Here is a 27,557-nt window from a genome sequence, read left to right on the forward strand (position 1 = left end):
AACATAAAATTCGTAAAAATAAGCCAAAAAATTAAATAGTAAAGCTATATATATTGTTAAAAGGTTTTGACAAAATTGTTATGAAATATGTCTGCTGATAAGCAATTTTTAGAGCAAACACAGCAAACTCGCATTGATTTTTCATTTACACTAAAAAAATATTTTAATAAAACTTAAATTAGGGTAAGCAATAATATATTTGAGACAATCAAATTATGTGCTACTTATAAGATTAGCGACTACTCTATCAACACCTTTCTTAAGAAATTCAAATTTATAAATAGCACGTACATCATTTTTACTTATATTTACATCGAAATAAATGTTCATATCTTGGTTTAAATTCATATAGTTACCATCCTCTCTTATTTTAACAAAATAACCTTTAATATTCATCGATGAATTATTTACAAGCGCTTTAAGAACATTTTTTGCCTTCTTATGGTACTTTTCATTGGTTAATCCTGTTTCGTATTTTATTAAGTCTTGTTTTAAATTTTGGTCAAATTCATCATATATCAAACCTTTTAAATCTTTAGCTAATGTTTTTACCTCATGATAGTTGCTATGGAAGTCATATTTATGCAAGTGCTGTGAAATTAAAGATTTAATATTATCCTTTATATATGCTATAAAATATGCTGAACCTTTGATTAATCCTGCCTTACCTTTTTTATAAAATTTTGCTTTCAAACTTTGAGAAGAATTATTTAGGGACACATCAAAGTCTGTAATAACCCAATGGCAATTTCCACCTTGATATTCATATTTTAAATTTTTTGATTCATCACGAAAAATGTTATTAATTATATCTAAATATTCAGTATATATTGTTTCACGATGTGTGAATTTCGCAGTTGGGTGTGTTACCGAAACATATCCAATCGGCTTGGGGCTGTTATTGTTTGCATCTTGAAGAGTTGCCGACTTAACATTTGAAAAAATTACTAGTATGAAAAATGATAATATAATATTCAGCATTTTTATAAATAATAAAATAAACAGCCCTAAAAATATGAATTTTAATATTACACTTATTTAAAGGCTATATTAAAAAAAGTATTAATGCATTTATTTTTTTTTAAGAAAAATGTATTAAAATTTATATAAAATATTTCAATTTTAATAATAAAATAAACATATAATTAGAATAATTTTTCCTATTTTAATATCAATAAAAATCAATCACTTTATTTAGCAACGTCATAGTTTTATTATTATACATTGCTAGCATATGTATAAATATATTTATAGGTATTATTAATATATAGATAAATACAGATGTATACAACTTTATCGTTTTTTTTTTACAATAATTTGGGTAAGATAACTAAACATCTATTATTATATGGCATCAGAATGAAAAATATAAATATATTTTTCATAAATTAATTTTAAAACAACAAAAGGAAACACACCCAACAATATATATGTTATATATCTATTATAATTTAACGGCCATACATTAATATAATATAAAAATTATGCTACATCAATATTTATGGATTTTTTGTCTTATTTATTTTTTCCTTTTTTCTTTTCATATTATTATCCTACTCTAAAACTGATACAGACATGCGAAAATCAAACAAAAAATTATAATTCAAAGAATTTGGTAATATGAAATATTAAAGTTATGGAAAACATTTTGCTGATATTTTTTAAAGAAAATTAAAAATTTATAAAATTATATTTATTTTTTTCTTATATTTTTTTATGTAATAATATTCCAAGACAGTAATATGTATTAATATTTTTCGTTTATACTGTCAATATAAGTAAAAACATTTTGAAATCATAAACTTTTCCACACCAAGTATATGTGCTATGTGCAACCATATATACTAAATTTGTACAGTTATAATATATGCCTTATTTATACAAACATTTATTCGAATTTAAAAACGTTTATAAAAAAAATATAAAACAAATTTGAATTAAAATTTCTTTTTATGTCTATGCAAAAAAATCTGCATATTACACAAATAGGGGTGTCTCGCCCTGTTATATAGATAATAACATAAAATTCGTAAAAATAAGCCAAAAAAATAAATAGTAAAACTATATATATTGTAAAAAAGTTTTTTACAATATTGTTAAGAAATATAGCTATTGACAAACAGCTTTTTAAAGCAAGCACAACAAACTTGTACTGATTTTTCATTTACACTAAAAACATTTTTTAATAAAACATTAAATTTTACTTGAAAAAATATTACAAATTGGATAATCATTAATAAATTTGTGGCAATAAAATTATGATTTTCTTGAAATTTGCGCCATTAATTTAGCAACATTAGGGGTAGGAACTTTTAAATCATGAGTAGCAGTTGTATCATCTCTACCTATACTAATCTTGAAATAAAGACTTTCATTTTGACATAAATCCGTATAGTTTCCATCCTTTCTTATTTTAATAAAATAGCCTCTAATCATAATATTTGAATTATCCAGAAGCACTTTAAAAAATTCTTTTGTCTTATTCCGGAACTTTTCTTTTTCCTTATCCGGGGACTCTTCATTTGAGGTTTTTCGTTTGAAACATTTTAAGAGATATACTAAGATACATTTAAAATGATTGCGTGGGTTCTCATGTACCAAGCCTCTTAAATCATTACCAAATTTATCATATATCAAACCTTTTAAATCAGTCATTAATTTATCATATATCAAACCTTTTGAATCATTATCGAATTTATCATATATCAAACCTTTTAAATCATTAGCTAATTTCTTTAAATTATCATCATAGTTGTTTTCAAAATCATATTTCTTCATGTGTTGTGTAACTAAACATTTAATACTCTCCTTTATATAAGATATAAAATGAATTGTACTGTTTATTATCACTCTAGCTTTATTAGAAATAAATATATCATAAAAATTCCGAGTATTATTATTTATGAGCATATCAAAGTCTGTAATAACCCAATGATAATTATCGCCTTGATAAGCATAATTTGTATTTTCTGATTCATAATTTAAAATATAATCAATTGTATCTAAATATTCACGATATTCCTTCTCAAACTTGTATAATTTTATATTTGGGTGAGCTACCGAAGCATATGCAATCGGCTGTGGGTTGTTATTATTTGCATCTTGAAAAGTTGCAGCCTTAACATTTGAAAAAATCACTAATATGAAAAATGATAATATAATATTTATCATTTTCATAAATAATAAAATAAGCACTCCTAAAAATACAATTTTAATATATATACATATTAAAGGTTATATTAAAAAATTAATAATAATTATTTACAATTATTGTATTTTATAATATTGAAAAAAGCCTAATGTCTTTATTTTTATTAGAAAAATGTATTAGAATTTATATAAACATACTTCAATTTGCATAATAAAATAAAAATATAATTAGAATAATTTATCCTACTTTAATATTAATAAAAATTGATTATTTTATTTAGCAGATTCGTGGTTGTGATATTAATACATAGATGAAAAAATGAACCTGCATGCAAAGTTATCATTTTTTGTTCGCTTTTTTTTATTACGATAATTTGATTAAGCATAACTAAATATTTATTATATGACATCAGCATGAAAAATGAATTTTTATTTTTCGTAAATTAATTTTAAAACAACACCAAACGGAAAAACGCCAAATAATCTATATGTTATATACCTATTATTATCTAACGGCAATACATTAATTTAATATAAATAATTATATACATTGGCATCTATTTGTGACTTTTTTTTCTGTTTCTGATATTATTATTCTGTTCTGAGACTGATGCAGGCATATCAAAGCTAACAAAAATTTATAATTCAAAGAATTTGGTAATTTGAAATATTACAGTTATTAAAATTATTATGCCGTTTTTGTTTTAAAGGAAATTTAAATGATAAAATTATGTTTATTTTATTTTTATATATTTTAATATATGTTACTGTCTTGGGATAATATTATATATTCATATTTTTCGTCGTATATTGCCAATATAAAGTAAAAGCATTTTGAAAACCCCAAAATAAGTATATATAGTATATCCAACCATATATACTAGGTTTAGGCAGTTATTATATATGAACTTATTTATATAAACAATTATATCAATTTTAAAATGTCTTCTAAAAAAATACAAAACAAATTTTAACTAAAGTTTTTTTATGTCTACGTAAAAAATTTTCATGTTACACAAATAGGGTTTTATCATTCTGTTGTATAGACAATAGCATATTGGTCTTAAAAATTGGCAAATAAATTAAATGACAAAACTATATATATCGTAAAAAACTTTTTTACAATATTGTTAAGAAATATATCTGTCTATAACCATTTTTTAATGCATATACAACAAATTCGTATCGATTTTTTATTTACTGCTAAAAATTTATTTTAATAAAATTTTAAAATTCGGGAACCATTAATAAATCAATGGCAACAAAATTACGTTTTCTTAAAGTCTTAACAACTTGTTCAACAATTTCAGATTTAGGAAATTCAAAATCATAAGTAGCATTTGCATTATTTTTATTTATATTTATATTGAAATAAAAACTAACATTGTGGGTTAAACACTTATTCTCATTATCCCATATGACTTTAATAAAATGCCCTTTCATCTTCATATCTGAATTTTGTACAATAGCTTCAAAATGTTTCTTTGCCCTCTTTTTGACCTTTGCATCCTTTGGTTCGCTTTCATATTTTATTAAGCCGTGTGTAAACTCGTACTCAAATCTATCATATATCGAAGCCTTTAGATTATTAGCAAAATCCTTTAAATCGTCAGGACAGTTGCTTTCAAAATCATATTTATACATGCATCGTGAAATTACATCTTTAAACTTCTTCTTTATATAAGCTATAAAAAATGTTGTGCCTGCTTGTATTGCTTCAATTCTATTACTAGAAAAATATTTTTTCAAATGCCGAGAAGAATTATCTATAGATATATCAAAGTCTGTTATAACCCAATGATAATTGCCGCCTTGAAATGCATATTTTGTTTTTTCCGATTCATTACGAAAAATATCATTAATTGCATCTAAATATGGAATATACTTTTATTTACAATTTGTGAATGTTACAGTTGGGTGATCTACTGGATTATATCCAATCAATTTTGTACTGTTATTATTTGCATCTTGAAGAGTTGCAGCCTTAACATTTGAAAAAATTACTAGCATGAAAAATGATAATATAATATTCATCGTTTTCATAAATAATAAAATAAGCACTCCTAAAAGTAATAATTTTAATATATATACATATCTAAAGGTTATATTAAAAAATTAATAATAATTATTTACAATTATTGTATTTTATAATATTGAAAAAAGCCTAATGTCTTTATTTTTATTAGAAAAATGTATTAGAATTTATATAAACATACTTCAATTTGCATAATCAAATAAACATATAATTAGAATAATTTCTCCTATTTTAATATTAATAAAAATTTATATTTTATTTAGCAACTTTGTAGTTGTATTATTATATATTGCTAACATATGCATAATACATTCTATATATATTTATAAGTATTATTAATATATAGATAAATACTGTATATATGCAAAGTTATCGCTTTTTTTACGATAATTTTATTGGGTATAACTAAATATGTATTATATAACACCAGAATGAAAAATGAATTTATATTTTTTATAAATTGATTGTAAAACAACATCAAAAGGGGAATGCACACAATAATCTATATGTTATATGGCTATTATCATCTAACGACAATAAATTAATATAAATAAATGTTACATCGATATCCATTATGCATTTATTTATTTTTTTATTTCCCTATTATTATGGTACTTTAAGGTGATGCAGACAGGTTAAAATAAAACAAAAAATTGTAATTCAAAGAATTTTGTAATAATGAAGTATTATAGTTATTAAAAACATTACGTTGCCTGCGTTTTAAAGAAAATTAGAAATTCATAAGATTTTGTTATTTATTATTATATTTTTTTATATATAATACTATCTAAGACAGTAATATATATTAATATTTTTCGTTGGATATTATCAATATCAAATAAAAACTTTTTGAAAGCATGCATTTCTACATATAGAAATATGTATACATGCTATGTTATGTATAACCATATATACTAGATTTGCACAGTTATAATAAATGTACATATTTATATAAGCATTTATTCGAATTTAAAAATGTTTATAAAAAAATATATAAAGCAAATAAATAGTAAAACTATATATATTGTTTAAGCTTTTTAAAAAAATATATTATTAAATATAGGTGTCTATAAGCAATTTTTTAAAGCAAACACAAGAGGCATATACTGATTTTTCATTTATTCGTAAAAATATATTTTATTAAAACATTAAATTTTACTTAAAAAATATTATAAATTAGATAAGCATTAATAAGTTTGTGGAAATCAAATTATGGTTTTCCTGAAATATTAGCAACTAATTTAACAAAGTTAGGGATAGGAATTTTTAAATCATGAGTAACACTTACATTCTTTTCATTTATGATGATACGGAAGTAAAGGCTTTTATTTTGACTTAAATGCGCATAGTTTCCATCCTCACTTATTTTAATAAAATAACCTTGAATCTTTATTTCTGAATTATGTACAAGCGTGTAAAAAATTTGCTTTGCACTATCACGGAGCCTTTTCTTTTCGGGTTCGTTTTCGTATTTTATTAGGTCTTGTTCAAATTTCGTATCGAATTTATCATATATAAAATTTTTTAAATCATTAGATAATATATTTAAATTGTCATCATAGTTGTTTTCAAAATCATATTTATGCATGTTTCGTGAAAATAAATGTTTAATATTCGCCTTTATATAATTTATAAAATAAATTGTGCCTATTCTTAATACTTCAATTCTATTTTTAGAAATGGATCTGCTCAAATATGGAGAAGAGTTATCTATGTATATATCAAAGTCTGTAATAACCCAATGATATTTGCCACCTTCATATGCATATTTTATATCTTCCGGTTGTTCAGGTATAAATTTATTAATTTCATCTAAAAATTGAATAAAGCTTTCATCAAATTTTGATAATGTTACAAATGGACCAGCTAGCGAAATATATCCAATTGATTGTGATCTGCTATTATTTGCATCTTGAAAAGTTGCAGCTCTAACATTTGAAAAAATTGCTAGTATGAAAAATGATAATATAATATTCATCATTTTCATAAATAATAAAATATGCAATCTTAAAATACGAATTTAATATATATACCTATCTAAAGGTTGTATTAAAAAAATTGGTAATATTATTTACAATTATTTTATTTTATTTTATAATATTAAAAAAAGTATTAATACATTTATTTTTTAAGAAAAATGTATTTGAATTTATATGAGCATACTTCAGTTTAATAATAAAATAAAAATATAATTAGAATAATTTATCCTACTTTAATATTAATAAAAATTGATTATTTAATTTGGAAACTTCGTAGTCGTATTATTAATACACAGATGAAAAAATGAACCCGCATGCAAAGTTATCACATTTTGTTCGCTTTTTTTTATTACGATAATTTTATTGGGCATAACTAAATATGTATTATATAACACCAGAGTGAAAAATGAATTATTATTTTTTTATAAATTAATTGTAAAACAACATCAAAAGGGGAATGTACCCAATAATTTATATGTTATATGCCTATTATCATATAACGACAATATATTAATATAATATAAATAATTATGTCACATTTATATCCATTTATGCATTATTTTATTTTTTTATTTCCCTATTATTATGGCACTTTAAGGTGATACAAACAGGTTAAAATAAAACAAAAAATTGGAATTCAAAGAATTTGGTAATAATGAAGTATTATAGTTCTAAAAACATTATGTTGCCTTTGCTTTAAAGAAAATTAGAAATTCATAAGATATTGTTATTTATTATTATATTATATATATATAATACTATGTCAGACAGTAATATATATTAATATTTTTCTTTTATATTGCCAATATAAAATAAAACCCTTTTGAAAGCATACAAATTTGCACACCAAGATAAGTATATATGCTATGCTATGTACAACCATATATACTAGATTTGCACAGTTATAATAATGTCTTATTTATATAAACATTTATACAATTTTAAAAACGTTTCCCAAAAAAATATAAAACAAATTTGAATTAAAGTTTTTTTTATATGTCTATGCAAAAAAAATGCATTTTAAAAAATTGGGTTTTCTCACCCCGTTGTGTAGATAATAACATATAACCCGTAAAAATAATCAAACAAATTAAATAGTAAACTATATATATTGTTAAAAGTTTTTTACAAAAGGTTATGAAATATAGCTGTTGTTATGCAATTTCTAAAGCAAATACAACAACCTCGCATTTATTTTTTATTTACTTCTAAAAATATATTTTAATAAAACTTTAAATTTTACATAAAAAAATGTTACAAATTGGGTAAGAATTAATATATTTGAGACAACAAAATTATGGTTTTCTTAAAGGTTTAGCAACTGGTTTACCAACATTAGATTTAGGGTGTAAAAAATCATGAGTAGCATTTCCTTTATTTATATTTATATTTACATTGAAATAACGACTAACATTTGGGGTTAAACGGGTACCCTTTTGATCCTTTCTTATTTTAACAAAATAACCTTTAATCTTCATATCTGAATTTTGTACAAGCGCTTTAAAAAATTTCTTTGCCTTCTTTTTGAGTTTTTCATTTTTTGGTTCTCTTTCGTATTTTATTAAGTTATTTTTAAAATTGTTGTCGAATTGATCATATATCAAAGCTTTTAAATCATTAGCTAATTTCTTTGAACTCCCATCATAGTTGTTTTCAAAATCATATTTCTTCATGTGTTGTGTAACTAAACATTTAATTTTTTCATTTATATAAGATAGAAAGTATGTTGTACCTTTTAATAACCCTTCAATTTTAGTAGTAGAAAATTTTTTTTTCAAATATGGAGAACGATTATTTATGGATATATCAAAGTCTGTAATAACCCAACGATAATCGCCACTTTCAAATGCATATTTTATATTTTCTGATTCATCACGAAAAACATCATTAATGGTATCTAAATATGGAAAGTACTTTTGCTTACCATTTGTGAATGTTACAGTTGGCTGCGTTACTGGATTGCGTATAACCAATTTTGGGCTGCTATTATTTGCACTTTGAAAGGATGCACCCTTAACATTTGCAGAAACCACTAATATGAAAAGTGATAATATAATATTCATCATTTTCATAAATAAAAAAAATAAGCACCCCTAAAAATGCTAAGTTTAATATATATATACCTATCTAAAGGTTTATATTAAAAAAAAAATAATAAGATTTATTCTTACAATTAATTATTTGATTTGATTTTATAATATTAAAAAAAAAGGCTTAATGGATTTATTTTTATATAAGGTAAATATATTATAATTTATATAATAATGTTTCAATTTGAGTAATAAAAGAAACATATAATCAGAATGATTTTTCCTATTTTAATATTAATAAAAATCAATTGGTTTATTTAGCAGATTCGTAGGTGTGTATTAATACATAGGTGAAAAAATGAACCTGCATGCAAAGCTATCACATTTTATTCGTTTTTTTTACGCTAATTTGATCGAGCACAGCTAAATATGTATTATATGACATCATCGTGAAAAATGAATTTTTATTTTTCATAAATTAATTTTAAAGCAACACCAAAAGCCAAAACGGCCAATAATTTATATGTTATATACCTATTATAATCTAACGGCTATGCATTAATATAATATAAATAATTATGCACATTGATATTTATGCATTTTTTTCTTTTCACTTTTTCTTTTCCTACTATTATTCTACTCTAAAACTGATACAAACATGCCAAAACTAACAAAAAAATTATAATTCAAAGAGTTTGGTAATTTGAAATATTACAGTTATGGAAATCATTTTGTCGTATTTAAATTGGCAGCAATTGTTTTAAGAATATTGAAAATTCATAAATTTATGTTTATTTTATTATTATATTTTTTTATATATAATACTATTCAAGACAGTAATATATATTAATATTTTTCGTCGTGCGTTGTCAATATAAAGTAAAAACATTTTGAAATCATAACCTTCTCCCCACAAAGATAAATATATGTGCTATGTACAACCCTATATACTATTTTATACAGTTATAATATATTACTTATTTATATAAATATTTGTGCAAATTTAAAAATGTTTCTAAAAAAAATCTTAAACAAATTTTAATTAAAGTTTTTTTTTATATGTCTATGCAAAAAATTTTCATGCTACACAAATAGGGTTTTCTCACCCTGCTATGCAGATAATAACAAATAATTCGCAAAAATAATCAAACAGATTAAATAGTAAAACTATATTATTTAAGGTTTAAAAAAAAATGTTATTATGAAATATAGCTGTTTATAAGCAATTTTTTAAAGCAAACATAACAAACATATACTGATTTTTCATTTACTTTAAAAATATATTTTAATAAAATTTTAAATTATGGTAAGAATTAATACATTTGTGATAATAAATCGTGTTTTCTTAAAGATTTAACAAATGATTCAGCAATTTCAGATTTAGGAGATTTATAATAACAAGTAGCATTTGCATTATTTTTATTTATATTCATACTGAAATAAATGCTAATATTATGGGTTAAACGATTATTCTCACTATCCCATATTATTTTAATAAAATGGCCGTTCATCGCCATATCTGAATTTGGTACAAGCGCTTTAAAAATTTTCTTTGCACTCTTTTTGACCTTTACATCCTTTGGTTCGCTTTCATATTTTATTAAGCCGTGTGTAAACTCGTACTCAAATCTATCATATATCGAAGCCTTTAGATTATTAGCAAAATCCTTTAAATCGTCAGGACAGTTGCTTTCAAAATCATATTTATACATGCATCGTGAAATTACATCTTTAAACTTCTTCTTTATATAAGCTATAAAAAATGTTGTGCCTGCTTGTATTGCTTCAATTCTATTACTAGAAAAATGTTTTTTCAAATGCCGAGACGAATTATCTATAGATATATCAAAGTCTGTTATAATCCAATGATAATTGCCACCTTGAAATGCATATTTTGTATTTTCCGATTCATTACGAAAAACATCATTAATTGCATCTAAATATGGAATATGCTTTTCTTTATAAATTGTGAATGTTACAGTTGGTTGAGATATTGGATTATATCCAATCAATTTTGTATTGTTATTATTTGCATTTTGAAAAGTCGCAGCCTTAACATTTGAAAAAATTACTAATAAGAAAAATGATAATATAATATTCATCATTTTCATAAATAAGAACTCCTAAAAATACAAACTTTAATATATACACATATTTATAGGTTTATACCCAAAAAAAAATAATAAGATTTATTAGAGTTAATCATTTTATTTTATAATGTTAAAAAAAAGCTTAATACATTTATTTTTTTTTTAAAGAAAAATGTATTAGAATTTATATAAACATATTTCAATTTGAATAATAAAATAAACATACAATTAAAATAATTATTCCTGTTTTAATATTAATAAAAATCTATTATTTTATTTAACAACACTATAGTTGTATTACTATAATTGTTAACATATGCATAAAAATATTCTATTATATATATACACACATACTTATAGTTATTATTAATATATATGAAAAAATTAACTTTCATGCAAAATTGTCGCATTTTGCCCGTTTTTATTTTTTTTATTTTTATTATTATTTTATTATTTTTATTTTTTTTGGTCATTTATTTTTACAGTAATTTGACTGGGCATAACTAATTACGCATTAATTGCATCAACGTGAAATTTAATTTTTATTTTTCATAAATTAATTGGAAAGCAGCACCAAAAGACAATATACCCAATAATTTATACGCTATATGCCTATTATCACCTAACGGTCATACATTAATATTATATAAATAATTATGTTATATTGATGCCTATTTGTGCATTTTTTTTTATTTCCTTATGATTATTGTGCTGCTCTAAAACTAATACAGACATATCAAAATAAACCCCAAAATTATGGTTCAAAGAATTTGGTAATTTGAAATATTACAGTTATGAAAATCATCATGCCTCTTATGTTTTAAAGAAAATTGGAAATTCATAAGATGATGTCTATTTATTATTATATATTTTTTATGTATAATACAATCCAAGACAGTAATATATATTAATATTGTTTGTTTATATTATCAATGCAAAGCAAAAACGTTTTAAAAGCACAAACTCTACACACCAAGATAAGTATATATGTTATGTTATGTACAACAATATATACCCAATTTGTACAGTCATAATATATGTACTTATTTATATGAATTTTAAAAAATTTTATAATAAAAAGTATAAAACGAATTTTAATTAAAATTTTTTTTTATCAGTAGAGTTCCATTGCAATTTGGAAATGTTAAATATTAAAAAGTAAATAAAAATATTAATTATAGGATAAATCATTAATCTATTTGTAGTTATAAGATCGTAATTTTTTTAAAGGTGGTGAGCCATCGTGAACAACTTCAAATTCTGGAAATCCAAAATCATAAGTAGCATTTACACGAAATGGAGCTATAGCGACAGTGAAATAAAGACTAGCATCTTGGCTTAAGTACATAAAACTTTCATCCGTTCGTGTTTTGATGAAATAACCTTGAATTCTCACAGCTGAATTTTTCATAAGCGCTACAAAAAAATCCCTTGCCTTCTCTCTGAGCTTTTTATCTTCAGGCTCATGTCTGAATTTTACAAAGTTGTGTTTATACTCGTATGCAAATCTATCATATACTATAGCTTTTAGATCATGAGCAAACTCCATTAAATCGGAAGCATAGTTGTTTTCAAAATCATATTTATACATATAGTGTGAAGATATATATTTAAGTTTCTCCTTTAAATAAGCTATAAAAAATGCTGTTCCTTCTTTTATTATTTCAGTTCCTTTTTTAGAAAAATGTTCGTTCACATAATGAGGCTCATTATCTATGGATATATCAAAGTCTGTTAAAACCATATGATAATTACCACCTTCAAATGCATATCTTGTATTTTCTGATTGTTTGCTTAAAACATCATTAATTAAATCTAAATATTTATAATGTTTTGTCTCCGGGTATTCAAATAATGCAGTTGGGTGAGCTACCGAATCATATGAAATCAATTGTGGTTTATTAGGATTTCCACTTTGATAACTTGCAGCCTTAACATTTGCAGAAATTGATAATATGAAAAGTGAGAATATAATTTTCATCATTTTTCTAAATAACCAGTCCTAAAAATACTAAGTTTAATATATATACCAATCTAAAGGTTTATGCTAAAAAAACAGTAATTATTATTTACAATTATTTTATAATATTAGAAAAAAGACTTAATGCATTAATTTTTATATAAGACGAATATATTTAATATGTGTGTATTTGTTATATCTCTAATAATATTTCACTTTTTTTTAAGAAAAATGAATTATATTTATATGAACATATTCAACTAGAATAATAAAATAATAATAATAATAATAATAATTTTTTTATTTTAATTCCAATAAAAAATTAATTATTTTATTTAGGAACTTAGTAGTTGTATTATTATATTTCCTAGCACCGAAGTGTGTAAATGTACTCTCATATTTTTACTCATTAATCAAAGATAAAAATACAGTGTATATGCAAGGTTATCGTATTTTTTTATTTTTTTTGTCAATTTTTTAGAACAGAATCAACTATTATATATCAATTCGGGGAACATAATTTGCCACATATATTTTTTATGAGATTAAATATAAAGTAGCATTAAAAAGGATAAGCCCAACTGTTCGTGCTTATGGTCTTATTAATATATCACTAAAAAAATAATTAAAGCCCAAAAAATAAAAAAAGAGCACTTCTTTATTTTCCTTTTTTGTTTACATTAAAATTAAAGTTTTTTTTTTATTTCCAAGAAATATCTTTTTACTATTTTGAGAATAAGATGATACAAAAATAAAAAAATGAAAAATATTAAGTATGGGCATAAAGATTATGCATTTATGACTAAAAATCAAAATCTTGACAATTATTTAGTTGGTTTGATTAACTAGATGAAATTTCAAATTTTATTGATTTTACACATTTATCGTAATTGAAAGAGGCACTAAATAAAATCTTTTGATAAGTTTTTATTCCATCATTTCTTTAATACAATACGTTTCAATATTAAAAACAGAGATATGTAAGTTTTTTTTCATTATTTTTTACTTATATTTATGTTTTTGTTTTTATTTAGTTCCTATTTCATATGCTTCAGTTTGAGATAACAATTTATCATGCTCGAAAAATATGATTTATTTTCATATTATATAAATATATGCTTCGTTAATTTTTTTTACTTATTATTTTTTTATTCATAATATATATAATTACCTTCCTTTCCCCAACACATCTTTACCAATCTCTTTAATTAACATAACATTTTCAGACACATCATTTATGTCTGTATCAAAGTTTTATATAATAAAATAATAAATACCATTTTCATATAAAAGTTTATTCATTTTTATAGTTAGCAATAATGACTAAGTATTGTATGTGTATTTATTTTATTTTATAACATTTTCAGTGTGTTTAATATAATTTCTTATTTGAAGTCACTGTACTGTACTTAATATTTTTAAAGACTGCCAATCAAAATAGTAATGACACAGTATAATCATTTTAAAATTAAACTACAATAAATACTAACATGTGTGTATGTATATAAATTTCGATTTTAGAAAAAGTATAAAGTATTAATAATTTATATTTCAATTATATATTTTTTTTATGTGAAGGTATATTAAGATATATATATGAATAATTTTATTTATATTTCTAAATATTAAAAAAATATAGCATGCTAAGATTCTCTATATATTTATAGTATTATTAATACATAGATGAACAGTGTATTTGCATGCAAAGTTATCACCCTTTTTTTTTTATTTTTTTTACGTTAATTCGATTGAACATAACTAATTATGTGTTATATGGCATTCGCCATGACAAATGGATTTTTATTTTTCATAAATTAATTGTAAAACACCATTAAAGGCAAATATGCCCAATAATCTATATGTATATACCCTTATTTATCATATAACGACCATATTACTAATTAATATAAATAATTATGAACATTGACGACATGTTATATTATATTATATATACTACTTATAATGTTATATTGCTAGGACTGTACTTATAATTTTTAAAAATGTTATAAGTGAATATTATTGTATGTACTAATTTTAGGTGCACTCAAATAATATCGATTATTTATAAATGCCAATTATTATCTATACTATAATAATATTTATACAAATATAATTAAAAAATATAAGCCATATATTTATTTTTATAATTTGCATTTATATTAAATTAAATAATTTATAGCAATTCGCACTTGCAAAAATTAAAAAATGAATATAATTTAATAATTAAAAATAAATAAAATAAAAAAAATTAAAAAAAATATATATAAATTAAAAAAAATATTTTCTTTATTTAATAACTACAATTTTAGATAAATTTAAGTTTTAAGTTTTTATAAGAATATATATTACATATATATATATAAACAAATTTAACATAAATTAATATAATTTAAAATTTTTTATATGCATATTATTTAAAAATGATGATTAAGGTAGCATTAGCAATTTTCTTATCCCTTATCCCTGCATACGCTATTAAAGCTAAAGCAGGAAATGAAGTTATTGACATTCCTGATGAAATAAGTCATATGAATGCTGTATATTATTCAGGAGCAAACAATGATAGCTATATAGATACAATTAATGCAGTTTTACAAAAACCCGAAGAAAATTTTAAATTTTCAATTTCAAATGATGTACATAAATGCTATTTTAGTAAATTTGATATTGAAATTAATGACGAGCATAGCGCAATTCGCAAATTATTCCGTGACGAAAATAAAACAATAATAGAAGATGCTATAAAGGACTACAAATCATTGTTAATGCTTAATTTAGATGAGAATGCTAAAAAGGAAATAGATATGACAAAATTACCAGAACATTTTCAAGATATGGGAGTAAAATATTTTGGTTCAATAAGGCCTTCATTTTTCCATAAAAATTCCTGTAATGGAAATAAAATTCCAACGAATAATGGAGTAGAAATCGATTATGATAAAAATGAACTTAACCTATTAAGAAATGGAAGAAATCAAAATTCCGATTTATCTAAAGCTAACAATAACGAACCTAATAATGACAAATTAAGAAAAAATATGATTATATCATCACAACAAATTATAATACATAATAAAAATGGAAATGATGAAGTCGGAGAAGCAGCAAATGAAGAATATTATAAGAATATGAATAAAGAAAAAGCTTTAGAAATATTTATGAAAAATACAAATTTAAATATGGTTGGAATATGTACTACATTAAAAGATAATGAAAATGAATATATGGGTCAATGCGTAGCTAAAATGAATAAACATTATAGTTCAATTGCTTGCAATTCCCATAAAAGCAATTTTTTAAGACATGATCAAAAAAATAATGAATTATCTCCAGAAATGATCCATGAAAAATTAAATAGTAGAATGTCTGAGATGGCTAAATTTTTTGAAAACCCAGAGGAAGCTACTGGTATGTTATTATCTGCTTTAAGTAAACCAGGATTAATGGGATCGATAAATTCTTTAGATATCGTTTCTCATCTTAATTCTGATCAATCTCATAAAGCTATGACCCCAGAAGAATTATTCGATTTAGATAATAACGTCATCCCAAATAAATCCATCGATGACATCGATCAAGATAAAACTAATTAAGATAATTCAATAATAAATTAACATATTCCGCACTTTTGTATTAGTACTAATTCATTCATCGTGAGCAAATTATATGCGTTGCATTTTTACATGTTTCTTGTATACATATAATACGTAGTTGATAATACATGTATCGTATTTTTTTTTTAATATGATTCATTTTTTTAATAGTATTTCATAGAAGGAAGTAATTACATAATATATACATGCTTATGAATAAGTAATAATAGGTTTTTATTTTAATGATTTTGTGAAATTTTTATACATGAATGTAAAAATATATATTGCATACATTTTTAGCTCGATTACATATCGTATATATTATATAAATATACGTCCATATTTCTTAAAATACTATTTTAATTTTTTTTATTGTAATAACTGATCTGTATATGCATATAATATGCTTAACGAAATTAATCACCGTGATTTTTTTCTAATAATCACCAGCACAGAATATGTGCTAAATATAAATATCAGTTTTAACAGTCGTTGCTCGTATATATTTTTTGGGGGTCGAATCGGCATATTCCCCCCAAAAAATGTGACTGTAAATTTGGTTTCATATTTAAATATTCTTAAAGGGTTTATAAATTATGTACAAAATACATATAATAATAAAATACAATTTTGTTTCTTTATGTGATGATTGAGGGTAGCAAAACACCAAATTATCATAACAATAATCATTCTGAAAATTTAATATATAATACATTTACTAATACTAAATTTGTATATCACACATAGGTGAATTTAGTTTGTTTAGTTCGCTATTTGTTTTCAAAATGATTAAGAGGTTGCATTATTTCTTTATTGCCCATCTCTACTAGATTTGGTAGTGCAAGGAATTTCTCAAAATATGGTTCATCATATAAAACCAACTGCAAAATTACAACATCTAAATGCTGACGACGTTTCATACTTAACCATTCTTTATAAACCTATACAAATGGAACATGCAGGACAACTTCAACAAATTATGCATTCACAAAAGATAATTTTAATTTTACTATACCAAAGTTTGATATAACTTAGATAGCAACTTTAATGAAGTTAAAAAGTTTTTTATGCCCATCAATTTGTTATAGTGTTTCATATATTTGCATACAATGCATTTTTTCATAACCTATTAGAGTATTTTAATTTTTTTTTTTCATTATACATCCTAAATATATAGACTTTGTAAACTTCCATTACACATAAAAATAGTATTAGCATATATATTAATGTGGTATTGCACTTATAAATGCTAAGCAAGTGCTTATATAGTTATAACTGAAAACCTATGGTTAGGATTACAGAACTTTTAAAATAGATTAGTGTTTCCTTTAGGTGTTATATATACACACCTATTGAACATTGTAGGGGCTTTGATTTAAGAAATGGCCTTCCTCTAAAACTTCATGTACTTATATTAAGGTTAAAACCCGCTCATTATAAAAGACGAACGAATTCATATATTTTAAATAGTGAAGAAATAAGATATAGCTTTGAAACACGATCCAGATTGAAAATGTTAGAAATAGAATGAATGGATAAGCATATGAAAATGTGTATTATATGCATGAGGTTGTTTAAATAACCATCTTCAGGTTTATGCCCTTAAAAAATGGATAAATAGAAAACTTTATAAAATTAAGAAAGCTACAATAAAAAAAATATAAGCATGCATGTAGATCATAACACATATTTTCGAAGTTATAATTCGCCCTAAAATTTATAAACTATAAAAAATCATATATATAAATATTTTGTAAAAAAAAAATTAAAATTTATATATCCTCTTTTTAATAAATATAAAAAATTGAGATATGTATATGTTTCTTTATGTGTATTTATAAGTTTATATATTTACATATGTAGTGTATAAAATATCTGCTAATATATTTTATTTACCCTTTATGAGAGTTGGCGTAAAGTTTATCCATAGTATGCAGCACAAATAATGAAGCCAGGATTTTATATAAGCACTGGGATTTTTTATAAAAAAAAAAAAAAGTTAAAAAAAAATATGGAAAAATATAAATAATAATAAAATTATATAAGTATGATGAAAAAAGGAAAAGCCAACTAAAAGCAAACAGAAAATTAATAAGCCTAATCTTTGCTTACCTTATATATATTATATAAATTTTTTAAATATCTTATTACATAGTAATACTAAACTGAGGTTATAAAATAAACACACTATCACACAAAGATAATACAAGATGGAAGAATTTAAAGAAGATAGCAGCGAAGAATGTAAACAAAAATATCCAAATTTTTATTTGGCAGATTTGTTTTATACTTTACAATTATCACATTTATCAATAGATGAAAGAAATGAAGCATTAAATAAATTACTTGAAGAAATAAAGAAAAATAACATGTATCCATATTATAGCTATGTATGTGGAGAATTAAATTTAGATATGGATCAGGAACTTTATAACACTTTAAAACAAAAAGCAGATGAAGAAATAAAAGAAATAGAAAACAAAATTCAAGAGGCATCTGAAAATTTCGATTATGTTGATACAAAAAATGATATATTGCTTAAAGCAAATTTTTATTGCAAAATAGGAGATAAGGTAAGAGAAATTACATTTAAAAATCAAATAAATGCATGAATCCATTTTTCAACATTTGCTCTATATACATCTAATGTGCATATTATGTGTGCACAGTTTAGTGTTAAATATATACGTATATATTCCCTTAGCTTTTATAAATATGGCACACATAGTAATTTCATATTTATTACTAACATACATATATTGCTTTGTTACTATATTTTCAAGGAAAACTCTTTTAAGGAATATGAAGCGGTATACGAAAAAGGGATTGGTATTGGTGTCAAGCTGGATATTTTACTTACAATTATAAGAATAAGCATTTTTTTTAATGATATAAATAGTACAAAGAAATATTTGGAGAAGGCACGAGCCCAAATGGAAAAGGGAGGAGACTGGGAAAGAAAAAATAAACTTAAAATTTATGAAGCACTAAATTATATTATGATTCGAAAATTCCCAGAAGCTTCCAAAATATTAATAGATGCAGCATCTACATTTACAGCTACTGAAATAATATCCTACGAATCAATTATATTCTATGTGATTATTTTGGGAATAGTAATATTCATAAAAAATAAAACGAACAAATGCATAAATAACACGCATAACGCTTCATCCTGAGGATGTTTACGTGGATCCACTATTTTTAACTGAATTATGCCCCCAGTTTATAAGCTACATATATGTTGTGATTCAAATTGTTGTAAAATTATTAAAATATATAATTTTTTTTTAATTTTTTTCATATACTTTTACGTAGATGACCGAGGAAAGGACTGTATTAGATAAAAATATATTAAACAGTTCTGTTATTTTACAAGTTACAAGTTCCGATGAAGATTTATACAATTATATTTATTCATTTTATCATTGCGATTATCGTACATTTATGGAAAAAACAATAAAAATAGCATTAAGAGTTAAGAAAGATAGATATTTAGGAAGACACTATAGATATTTTATTAGAAATACAAGAGTTAGAGCATATAAACAATTTTTAGAACCCTTTAAAAGTGTTACCCTTAAAAATATGGCATATGCTTTTGGAGTAAGTGAAGATTTTATCGAAAAGGAAATCTCATCTTTTATTGCAAATGGAAAATTAAATTGTAAAATCGACAAAGTTAATGATTCCATTGAGAGCAACCAACCAAATGAAAGAAATACGGTCTACCAAGACACCATAAAAAAGGTTATTCCACACGCCATAGTGCTATGCATATATTATATATATATATATATATATATATATATATGTATGTGTGTACATTTTTACTTTGTGCTAATATGTTTCTAAACTTTTTTATCTTGTGCTCATATGCAGTGTTTACAAAACCGATTTTAAAGTTATTTACTTATTGCTACCAAATTAATTTTATATTTTTTTTTATAGGGTGACATTTTACTAAACAGAATACAAAAGTTATCAAGAGTAATTGACATGTAATTTTTTTTAAATGACTTTACATATATAGGGAAACGCTTTTTTGCTATTACGCATTTCCTCGTTTCGTCTCTTTTCATTCTTTATTTTTTCATTGTTTCATTTTTTTTTTTTGATAAAGCAATGTTTATATATTAACATAAATCCTATGAAGGTATACAAATCTTCAATTCATAATGCACATATGTGTACATGATTTAAATGGTGCTAAATTTTAGCCCATTCTTTTTATAACAAATTTTACGAAAAAAAAAAATAATAATAATAAATATATTTTGAAAAAGGAAAAATATGAAATATGTCAATAAAAATATCGGAAAAATAACATTATAGAGAAATAAAAAACACTATATGGATCTCAAATTAGAGGTAACACGGGATATGTATTGAAGATAGACAGTCTTCAATAAATATAAATCTTTATAAAGATCAAAATGAAATTTATGTATAGATGTAGTGCTAAATGGGTGAAGTCTAAAAGGTTTAAAAATGATTTGCAAAATGTTATTTTCTGTTTGAGAATTTAAAATTGATGAATGGCAATCCTCTTTAAATAGATACAAAAATGTTTTTATATTAAACATTGAATATTTTATAATTAAATCATTTGTTAATTTATATAAAATTAAACTCATGTTATAAGGAACTAATGTGTCCTTCTCACCATGTATATAATCTATTTGAAAATTATAAAATATATCATATAAATATTTATTTTTTTTAAAATCATTTATTATTTTAAATAATTCTTTTAAAACCATTATATTATCCCAATGAACATACTGACATTTTTTGTTCATAATAAATGAACTTAATAAAAATAGCATACTATTGTTTAATATACCTTTTACTAATTTTTGAGTATTTGTAAATGGTGCAACTAAAATAACTTTATCTACTGTTATTTTGAGATTATCAATTTGTTTTTTTTCTTTTACAATTTCTTCACGCATATTCATTTCCTTTACATTTAATCTAAGAGAAGATTTTGTTTGTATTTCATAATTTTGGACACCATTATTTTTGTTTTCATTTTTTTTTGTCACATCTAAGTAAACCTTTCCATTCTTATTAAGCCTTTCTATATCCGTTTTATTTTTCTCTAATTTTAATGCATTCATTTTATTGGCTTGATTTGGGTTATTTATAATATGCTTGTAAAAGCAGGTTTTTACTTTTGGTTTGCTATCATAGCAATTGGTAGTTTCAAAAGTTGTCGATGCATTATCATTAATGTGAGTCTGTTCATTTTTGTCAGTTAAAAATGATTCTAATAAGTGTAATTTATTACGGTTTTCTTTTTTTTCACCGTCTATTTTTATATTTTTAATTTTTTCTTTATTGTCTTGTTGAAATATATCATTGCTTGAGTAATATTTTTCTTCTTTTTGCAAAAATAAAACATTTTCAAATGTAAGAATTTTCTTCGAATCATATATATATTCATTTATTTTATTTGTATTATTATTTAATTTGATAGATAATTTACTATGTTCTTTTATTTCTTTAATTGGTTCTTTTTCTTTTTTATTATACGGAATTTTATAAATATCTTGATAAAAATCATTGTATAAGCTTTTAGCTATATCAAGTATTAATTGCAGACTGACACAACATCCTAAGGAATATCCAAGAGTATTTATTGATATACTTGCATTTTTGTTTTCCTTTCTTATTTCTTTGATTGCTTCTTTTAAAGCACAAAAAGCAGATGTCTTAAATGTTAGTGGAGATGGATGACCTGTACTATTATAGTAACTTGGATAATCTAATAGTAAAAATGAATATCTTGCTTTTCTCTTTTCTTTTTTATTATTATGATTCAATTTATTTTTTTGATTTCTATTATTATCATTATGATAGGTCTTTTGTTTTTTTTCATCTTGACAATCTCTGGAAATGCTACGATAAATAACTGGGCCATAAATATCTGTATAATTTAATTTATTACTTTTAATTTTTTCGTCTTTTATTTCAAAAGATGGATTTCGTCCTTGCATATGGTAAGATATAAAATTGTATAAATTATTATCTGACTCTTGATCACTAGATTCGCTATCATTTGCTTCTAAAAATAAATCGTATGTTTTGGAATCTGGATGGTTATAATTATTTTCCTTCTTGTCTTTCCCCTCATGCATAATCTGTTCTTTGTTCTCACTATCTATTATATTATTAATATTTGTGGGGTCAGATACAGTATTTATATTGCCGCTATGTTTATCGGATGTATTGTTTGTTTCCCCTTTTTGGGGATCCCATAAATTTGTGCAATAATATTTATCTTCATTTTGCATTTCATCATACATATTTGATACAAAATATTTAGGTAATTTATCATCATTCGTTCTTATATTTTTAGAATAAATATTTTCACTTAAGTTACTATATAATGTTTCATTTTGTGTATTGCTTTTTAAATGTTGTTCATTTTCTTTATTATATGTATTGATAGTATTACCTTTTGTTGGAATAGCTCCTTTAGAATATGTTTTTTTTTCTTCAACTCTTATGCAGTTGCTTTCAATATTTTCTTTATTATAAAATTCTAAAAATTCTTTATAATTATTAGGCCCATATTTACTATACTTTTTATTATAATTATTATAATAGTCAACAATTCGTTTATATATTTCTGAAGATGTATTATACAAATAATTATCAGGAAAAAGGTCTTTACTCAATTCAGGGAGAGTGCGTTTTTTTTGTTTCTTTTGGATCCGTGCATTAGATAATCCATATGCACAATTTTCATTATTTTTTTGTGTACTTTCTTTCTTATTTTGCTCACCACTCTGTTTATCATTTTTCCATATCGTGGTCCTGGCGTGGTTTCCATAAATTTTTGCCTGTCTATCATTACAACTACAACAGTTGAGCTTTTCAAGAAATAAAAAATTGTTACTTTCTGATTTTATTTTATTCGAATTTGAAGTTTTATTACTATTAAAATTGTATTCTTTCAAATTAACTTTTTTTTTATTTTTTTCGTTATAATAATAATTATGTCCAGAATATAAATGATTATAATCTGTATTAGTATTACAATTAATTTTAATTTTTTTTTTTTTCAATTTTCTTATATATTTTTCATATTCTCCTGGAGGTATTTCAGTAGCATATCGTAGCATTTTATAAACCATATTTAATGAATCCATCGATTTCATATCTTTCCCCCCAAATATTACCCATAGATATATAGGAATTTCAACATTTTCTTTCGATAGTTCTTTTTTAATTTTTTCTGAATTTTTTTTTACTATTTTATTAAATATTGAATTATACATTTTATCATTAATAGAATTTTTTATTTTTAAATTATTCATAAATGTATAATTTGTTATTTTTATAGGAGTAGTTGTTATTTCTCCTTTTACTGTTGATATATTTTTAGTTGGCAATTCATTATTTTTATTTAGAACTATTGGCAATTTTAAATGATATTTATTTTCTTGATCATTTGTTTTTTCTATTATTGTGTTTAACTCTGTCTTGTTAGAATTTTGCTGATTGCTTTCTTTTTTGTTTCCATTATTTTGTTTATTTTTTTCTCTTATGTTTTGAATATGTTGATGTGCCATGAGAAGTTTTTTCTTTTTATCATTTTCGAGCATCGTTTTTATAAACATTTTCAGATAATTATTGTAGTAATAAAAAAGAAAAAATATATTATCACACATATAAGGGAAAAACGGTTCTATTTTACTATTAGTAAAAGTTATGTATATATTGGAAGGATCAATCAAACTATTGTCATTGTATAATTTAGTTTTATTATCATTTCTAAAAACGAATGTGTTATAATTTGACAAGGATTTATTATCAGCATCGGAAACTGTATTTTTCTCTTTACCTGTGTCTGATTGGAAATTACTAAGAAATGTAGCTTGATTTTCTGTGCATTGGAAAATTTCCTTATTCTCATTTTTTGCTTTTTCATCTTCTTTTATAAAATTGTGTGTATTATTTGAAAAATTCATATTGAAACTATGCATAGTCGATAAACTATCAAAATTGTTGTTACTTCGAATATTATCGTTTCTAGATGGATTTATATTATTTTTTAAGCGTGACCAAAAATTGTGATTAATATAATATTTATTTCTTGTCATATGTAAAAGATGAGGAACATTTTTTTCACCGCTACTATTTTCAACATGATTTTTTTTATTTATATGTTTTTTTTTTTTTTTTTTTCGTAAAAATGCCCAAGAACCATTGTTGATAAAAGAATAGTCACTTGTAACTTTTTGGATTCTCAAAGAATTATCAATGTCATGCACATTTATAGGAGGTATTAAATATGCATTATATATATAGGGGTAGTTAAAGTGTTTAGTATTTATATCCATAATTACAATGTCTTTTATTTCTTGAATCATTAACTCAAAGTTTAATCGAATTATAATATAATTATATAATATTTCTTTACTAGTGTAATTATTATAAAAAAATAATTCAAGCCATGTATTTTTATATTTAAAAAGAAAATTAATATCCTCATTTTCTACTTTTAATGCTGGTGTGTCTATATTTTTATTTAATTTAAATCGATAATTATCTAACTCGTATAAATATACTGGTTTATCAGGTAAACTTAATATATCCCTTTTTGATATTATATCTAAATTGCTTATATTTGAGACTATATTTTTATTATATCTATTTTTGTATATTTTTAAATATTTTATAAAAACATTATTATTATTTACATACATTTTTGCAAGTTTCTTTTTTTCAGCTTTTTTTTTTGCTAACATAGCTTTAGCTAATTCTGTCTTTGCTAGCCTCATTCTAGCACCCTTCGAATGTGTTAATTTTAATTTAGTTGGTCTTCTTTTTAATTTATTTTTACCATTTATGGTATTATATTTACAAAGTTTGCTTACATAATTATAATAATGATGTGGTGTTATTTTTTTAATTCTTGAAACAGTATTATTTTGTTTTTTATTATCCATTTTTTCTTCAATTTGGTTATTTACTTGGTCTTTTTTTTGTTTCCTTTGATTTTCTTTAGAGACTAAAAAGTCGAGGGGTTTATTTTTAAAATTGTGTAAAATATTTTCACCTGAAATAGTATGAAAACTGTTTTTCTTTAAAAAATTTGTAGCACATTTTTGTTTATTCATTAAATAAGTATCATAGCATTTTTTAGAATATGCGTCATTTTGAGGGTATGGAATTTCTTTTGGAAAATTTACATTCGGTTTTATTTCATCACATGAAGAACCATCAACATTTCTAATAGGAACTTTCAAAATATTTTCAAACATATTTTTATTATTAGCATCTTCTTCACCTTTCTTTTTACAATTGTTTAATATACTGTATTTCTTTACATCGCCAGATTCTTCTTTACTTTTATAATTCAAATTATACCTATTAAAAATTTGTACGGTTTGTCTTTTGTTTTTTATATTGATAAATTTTGGCTTCCCGCTTTGATCAATAGTTTCGTCATTTTTGTTGAAATTTACTTGTTCTTGATCCCTTTTTATATTTTTCTGTCTATCCATATTTCTGATGGTTCTACTAATATTCGATATAAAAATGATCGACGAAATGCTTGGAATTTTAGTTCATTTATTTGAGTTGTTGATGTTTAAAAATTTTATAATTTTTTTTTCACATCATTTTATATTGTTCCCAATAGTTGATATAAATAAAAATATAATTTAGCAACGAGTCTAACGGATGTTCTTCTATTTTTTAATACCAAACAAGTGCAAATATGATGACAAACTAAAGCAATTAAATTACGAATGGGAAATGGGCAAAGAAAAATATTTGAATAATAGTCTTACAGAAATATGAAATATATTTTACGTTGTCTATTTTGTGTTTATAAAGATAATTATATAATTATGCCTACTTGTATAACAAATATGTTAGCATAACATTGGTATGTTTTTTTTTATATTTTTTTATATATTTTCAAATTAATTATTAATATATGAAAAAAAGAAGTTACGTATTGTTTCTCTTTATATTGTTTAAGTTAAATCATAAATGAAAGAAAATGAATATACACAAATAAGTATGCTTATACATGTACAGATAGAGAATTGCTTATCGTTCTTTTAAGTCTATAGAAATCATTTATGAGATGCAAATACATATTTAATAGTTTTAATAATTAAAAAGGTTAATTTATTTATATAAGTTGTCAAACTTGTTTATATTTTCCCTATAACCCCATTTGTGTTATTTCATTATATACACATAAGTATAATATTTTTATCGATACAAATATATTTTAATTTTGATTAAGACTTGTATACACAAATAACATGCAAATTTTGTAAGCATATATACAAAGGAAAAAAAAGTATATGCTCAAAAATATTACTAAAAATTATTTTATTTATATAAAAATTTACATGCAAATTTTTGTTAATATTTTATTAACATTTTTTGACGAATAAGCGCAAATTATATTTAATTTGTTTGTTAAAAATTTATTGGGTTTTAAAAAATAATAAAATAAAAAGGAAAATATTATATATAATATATGCATATACAATATTTTAAACAGTTAATTACTATTTTAAGTTGCAATATGCTAAGACTTAAAAATTAATGAAGCAAATTTTTTTAAGGAGAAAATTAAAGCTAAAAATTGGTATTTTTAAACATATTTAATATATATAATTATATATATCATTTTTTATGTTTGATAATTGTGTAAATGTGTATTATTTTGTGTGTCAAATTG

General features: G+C 22.7%; 9 protein-coding genes and 1 pseudogene across 9 annotated transcripts, besides 1 other annotated feature; 2 read left to right on the plus strand and 8 right to left on the minus strand.

Annotated features, from left to right (window-relative positions):
• Positions 1 to 213: 213 nt before the first annotated feature.
• PCHAS_0926300 (fam-d protein) lies at positions 214 to 981 on the minus strand (the record flags this gene model as incomplete). Its single annotated transcript, XM_738470.1, has 1 exon — positions 214 to 981. One exon carries the CDS (start codon positions 979 to 981, stop codon positions 214 to 216), a length of 768 nt encoding a protein of 255 aa, XP_743563.1.
• A 1,275-nt stretch (positions 982 to 2,256) lies between these two features.
• Positions 2,257 to 3,177, minus strand: PCHAS_0926400 (fam-d protein; the record flags this gene model as incomplete). The annotated part of the gene is made up of 1 exon (XM_737551.2): positions 2,257 to 3,177. The coding sequence occupies one exon, from the start codon at positions 3,175 to 3,177 to the stop codon at positions 2,257 to 2,259; it is 921 nt and encodes a 306-aa protein (XP_742644.2).
• Positions 3,178 to 4,377: 1,200 nt separating this feature from the next.
• On the minus strand, positions 4,378 to 5,193 carry PCHAS_0926500 (annotated as a pseudogene).
• Positions 4,378 to 5,193: a sequence feature (fam-d protein, pseudogene).
• A 1,202-nt stretch (positions 5,194 to 6,395) lies between these two features.
• Positions 6,396 to 7,172, minus strand: PCHAS_0926600 (fam-d protein; the record flags this gene model as incomplete). Its single annotated transcript, XM_016798168.1, has 1 exon — positions 6,396 to 7,172. One exon carries the CDS (start codon positions 7,170 to 7,172, stop codon positions 6,396 to 6,398), a length of 777 nt encoding a protein of 258 aa, XP_016655412.1.
• A 1,287-nt stretch (positions 7,173 to 8,459) lies between these two features.
• PCHAS_0926700 (fam-d protein) lies at positions 8,460 to 9,236 on the minus strand (the record flags this gene model as incomplete). Its single annotated transcript, XM_734505.2, has 1 exon — positions 8,460 to 9,236. The coding sequence occupies one exon, from the start codon at positions 9,234 to 9,236 to the stop codon at positions 8,460 to 8,462; it is 777 nt and encodes a 258-aa protein (XP_739598.2).
• Positions 9,237 to 10,507: 1,271 nt separating this feature from the next.
• PCHAS_0926800 (fam-d protein) lies at positions 10,508 to 11,305 on the minus strand (the record flags this gene model as incomplete). Its single annotated transcript, XM_735498.2, has 1 exon — positions 10,508 to 11,305. One exon carries the CDS (start codon positions 11,303 to 11,305, stop codon positions 10,508 to 10,510), a length of 798 nt encoding a protein of 265 aa, XP_740591.2.
• A 1,174-nt stretch (positions 11,306 to 12,479) lies between these two features.
• On the minus strand, positions 12,480 to 13,268 carry PCHAS_0926900 (fam-d protein; the record flags this gene model as incomplete). Its single annotated transcript, XM_734077.2, has 1 exon — positions 12,480 to 13,268. The coding sequence occupies one exon, from the start codon at positions 13,266 to 13,268 to the stop codon at positions 12,480 to 12,482; it is 789 nt and encodes a 262-aa protein (XP_739170.2).
• A 2,396-nt stretch (positions 13,269 to 15,664) lies between these two features.
• PCHAS_0927000 (parasitophorous vacuolar protein 1, putative) lies at positions 15,665 to 16,837 on the plus strand (the record flags this gene model as incomplete). The annotated part of the gene is made up of 1 exon (XM_736356.2): positions 15,665 to 16,837. The coding sequence occupies one exon, from the start codon at positions 15,665 to 15,667 to the stop codon at positions 16,835 to 16,837; it is 1,173 nt and encodes a 390-aa protein (XP_741449.2).
• A 2,210-nt stretch (positions 16,838 to 19,047) lies between these two features.
• Positions 19,048 to 20,842, plus strand: PCHAS_0927100 (26S proteasome regulatory subunit RPN7, putative; the record flags this gene model as incomplete). The annotated part of the gene is made up of 4 exons (XM_016798169.1): positions 19,048 to 19,410; positions 19,621 to 19,953; positions 20,156 to 20,587; positions 20,789 to 20,842. The coding sequence occupies 4 exons, from the start codon at positions 19,048 to 19,050 to the stop codon at positions 20,840 to 20,842; spliced, it is 1,182 nt and encodes a 393-aa protein (XP_016655413.1).
• A 344-nt stretch (positions 20,843 to 21,186) lies between these two features.
• Positions 21,187 to 26,358, minus strand: PCHAS_0927200 (conserved Plasmodium protein, unknown function; the record flags this gene model as incomplete). Its single annotated transcript, XM_016798170.1, has 1 exon — positions 21,187 to 26,358. The coding sequence occupies one exon, from the start codon at positions 26,356 to 26,358 to the stop codon at positions 21,187 to 21,189; it is 5,172 nt and encodes a 1,723-aa protein (XP_016655414.1).
• Between the last annotated feature and the right edge of the window lie 1,199 nt (positions 26,359 to 27,557).

Source organism: Plasmodium chabaudi (genome assembly GCF_900002335.3).
Source record: "Plasmodium chabaudi chabaudi strain AS genome assembly, chromosome: 9".
NCBI lineage: Eukaryota > Apicomplexa > Aconoidasida > Haemosporida > Plasmodiidae > Plasmodium > Plasmodium chabaudi.